This window comes from Pseudopodoces humilis, chromosome 23 (assembly GCF_049639895.1).
Source record: "Pseudopodoces humilis isolate 2021_Gansu_Grassland_sample_001 chromosome 23, ASM4963989v1, whole genome shotgun sequence".
Taxonomy (NCBI): Eukaryota; Metazoa; Chordata; class Aves; order Passeriformes; family Paridae; genus Pseudopodoces; species Pseudopodoces humilis.
The window spans coordinates 3,875,289-3,878,791 of NC_142222.1; the positions used below are offsets into that span (position 1 = coordinate 3,875,289).

General features: G+C 50.9%; 1 protein-coding gene across 4 annotated transcripts in view; it reads right to left on the reverse strand.

Moving 5' to 3' along the window:
* The window catches only part of GOSR1 (golgi SNAP receptor complex member 1), a 28,811-nt gene extending 25,771 nt beyond the window's left edge, over positions 1–3,040 (reverse strand). The window contains exons 1-4 of one of the 4 annotated variants that reach the window (XM_005525755.3): positions 2,984–3,040; positions 2,512–2,620; positions 800–887; positions 494–601 (exon numbers count right to left, since the gene is read on the reverse strand). In XM_005525755.3, the coding sequence (XP_005525812.1) occupies positions 494–601; positions 800–887; positions 2,512–2,620; positions 2,984–3,014 (336 nt within the window). In that variant the 5' untranslated portion in view covers positions 3,015–3,040. Of the gene's footprint in view, positions 1–493; positions 602–799; positions 888–1,027; positions 1,124–2,505; positions 2,621–2,782; positions 2,924–2,983 lie in introns of those variants that run through there. The other 3 variants (XM_005525753.3, XM_088066276.1, XM_088066277.1) reach the window with 3 other exon arrangements.
* Positions 3,041–3,503: the final 463 nt, after the last annotated feature.

Genomic DNA, 3,503 nt, shown 5'->3' on the forward strand with positions numbered 1-3,503 from the left:
AGATACCAAACAAAATCAAACTGTACATGAGTAGCCAAATGAAATACACATTTTAACAGTACTGTACCATGAAAACATGGTTAATTTATAGCACTGACTGGTAACATCACATTGCCTTCATCTCCCTTGAGAAGCTTAGGAGGTTTTACAATCATGTTTTCTGAAGTGTGGTGTTCCCTTGCACATTGTTGTGACAAACTAGACAGACAAGGTAATTCCTTACATTTCCCCTTTTGCTACATAAAAGCCACCCACATAAGGGGTGGGTTTTATTGTTCTTTCTCAGCTAAGTTCTAGTCATCAGTATGACATAAAAAGCACAATTTTTTTCAACTCAGAACCCAGCGGGTACTGGAGAGAAGGAAATCGAGATGGAATCAGTGGTATTCACACCTCCTAATGAGACACTCCAGCATGCTGTGATACCAGCACAGATAATAATAATTTTAGCCAAGGAGAGAACATAAAGGCAAGGAGGAAGCCCATTTGTTACCTGCAGGATGTCCCTGTGGCGCTGCAGTGTGTGCATTAGCGCTGCATTCAGTGATGGCACGCCCGCACTGTTGGTGTACTCTGCCATCTTGTCATTTATCCCAGTCAGCTACAGGAAGGAAAGACACCCCAGAAAATGTGAAATGGCTTATTCTTGCAAGAAAACTACAGTGCACAAGCTGAAGGAGACAGCTAGACATGCACACCTTGTCTAACACTCACACTCGGATTTCCTAATATCTATCACAGAAATTCGGATTGTGATATTGCCTAAATGTTGAAATAAACCCAAAGTAACTTGAGTTACCTTTCCCAGAAGTTGCTCAATCTCCACAGCCATGGTCTCAAACATTCTGTCCTGGTTTGATCCATTTAATAGAGGAGTTGTGTCAGAGCTAAAGAAAAGAGGAGGAGCAGTCATGGAAAAGTTGCATTGTTTCATGAATGCCAGGAATAAGGAAACACCAGCGACAAGGGCTGGAAAGCTCCACTATACCCAGGTTTGCTAGAGATTAAGTAATCTCTAAAAAATTACATTTTCTTATTCTGTATGCCTTTAACTCATATCTGAACAGATGACACAGTATCACCTGCAGGAAATACAACCTCTCCTGGGAAGAAATGCCTGACACCACACACCTGTCTGGTACCAGTGTCCTCCTCCCCCCAGCTTTTAAGCTTGATTTATTTATTTACTGGCAGGAGGGAGCACTGCACTCTTAGCATGTTACCCCAGCAACATAATCACAGCTTAATAACACAGTGTTAGGGCAAGCCTCTGACCTATTAAGCAATCACTGTCCTACAGAGCAACACAGAGCACACCATTTATCACAATTAGTTTCACACATCTTCCCTACTTGCTTATAAACTGTAACCACAAGGAAAAGATGCATCTCAGACCAGCCTGCAGAACTATGGCAACTAACACCCCTCAGAGACTACTCATGGCTCTGGTAATCTGCCTTAACTTGAGTAAGAGAAGTAAGTTTGGCACAAGACAGCAAAAATAATGAAAGCAATTAGACTGCATGGCAAGTAACAGCACAGAGGCAGAAACAAAAGTGAAACTAGAGCTGTTCAAGAGTAAGATGATCATTGCTGAGGTGCTGTCAGGCTTCCAGAGCTGTAAACTGAGGGAGAGATACAAAATGGATTCAGTCATTAAATTAAATAAAATAGACAAATATCAACACACATACCTAATGCAGCAACACTCACAGATGATACAGTCAATAAGCAAAGAAAAGGCTGCAAACAGAGAGGTTGATAATTCCTGCTGTGGAACTGCAGAGAAGAGCTCACCTCTGGCTCACAAGATTAGGCTTTGCTTGAAGAGTTTTACCACATTAGTTCTTCAATCAAATGAAAATGTGATTAAAGCAAACAGAAACCACTCCTGTATATACACACAGACCACATATATACACACATCTAAAAACACGTGTGCAGCTCTCATTATTCTCACTAACAACATCCCTATCCATGGCAGAGGGGTTGGAACAAGATGATCTTTGAGGTCCCTTTCAACCCAAGCCATTCTGTGATATTACCTCAGCACTAAGACAGGAAGAAACAGCCACTCATTTTGAAGAGAGGGCTTGCTCCGTGCACAGCTGCTCAGTGCTCCAGTTCCCTTAAAACAGGGATTACAAATAGCACACCAGCCCACCTGGGAGGTGTAAAGCTAAATTCCCCTAATACCAAAGTCCCTGAAAACCTCCTGTTAGTTTAATACAAGATAAACTCAGAATTAAGCCAGTGTAACAAGCATTTAAAAATTCAATGTTCCCACACAGAAGGAAGTTTAAATCCATCTTTCTGCAGTGACCTGTCACCCACAGCCTGACTCACACTCCGACATCACATCAACAGCACCACCGGCAGCAAAAAGTGCTGAAAGCTTCCTAAGAAGCCAAGCGTTAAGAGCCACAGGTGGGACCAGCACTCAGCAAACGATAAAACACCAAGCACCACAGACAGCATTTAAAACATAAAGAAATGGGCTAGTACCTATACCTGTCGCGTCTTCCGTCTCGGGTGCTGCTGTAGCTGGTGCAGAGCTTGCTGAAAGAGACCAGCTTCAGGTCCAGCTCGTTCTCTAGCTGCCTCGCCTGCTTCCTGAGATCTGCACGGGGCGGGGGACAGTCACGGACCCGCACGGGGACTCCTCACCTCCGGGGGTCCCGTTCTCAAAGGAGAGAAACCCACAAGAGAGAGGGGGCCCTCATGGCGGGGGAAGAGCCCCAGGCCGATAGGAGGGTGCGGCTGGACACCCTCAGCCCCTCACCCGCAGTCCCAGGAGGGTCCGGGGGGCCGCCCCGCCGCGGGCTTCATTCAGCAAGCACCGGCGCCTCATGGCTGACGGCCCGGCACCGCCCGCGCCCGCCGGCCCCCGGGAGAGAGCAGAGGGGCCCTGCCGGCGGTCCCACCCTGCCGTGCCCGGGCCGTGGCCCGGGGGGGCCCCGCAGCCGCCCCCTGCCCCACTCGCCTTCCCAGTAGTTGCTGCTCCCCGCCGCCATCTTTGTTGTCCAACGTCAGCGCGGAGCGGGCGGGGCAGAGCGGCCGCGGTGAGCGGGGCAGGGCGGGACGGGCGGGCCTCCCGCGGCAGCGCCGCACCGCGGCCAGAGGGGGAACAGCACCGCGGGCAGGGGGGGAACAGCACCGCGGGCAGGGGGGGAAACAGCACCGCGGGCAGGGGGGGAAACAGCACCGCGGGCAGGGGGGGAACAGCACCGCGGGCAGGGGGGGAAACAGCACCGCGGGCAGAGGGGGAAACAGCACCGCGGGCAGAGGGGGAACAGCACCGCGGGCAGGGGGGAACAGCACCGCGGGCAGGGGGGAAACAGCACCGCGGGCAGGGGGGGAACAGCACCGCTGCCGGTCCCGACCCCGATCCCCATCCCGCTCCTCCAGCCCCGACCGCGATTCCCCATCCTGCTGCCCCAGTCCCATCCTAATCGCGCTCCCACCCCCCCGCCCCGTTGTAAGGAAGAACGAGAGAACGCATG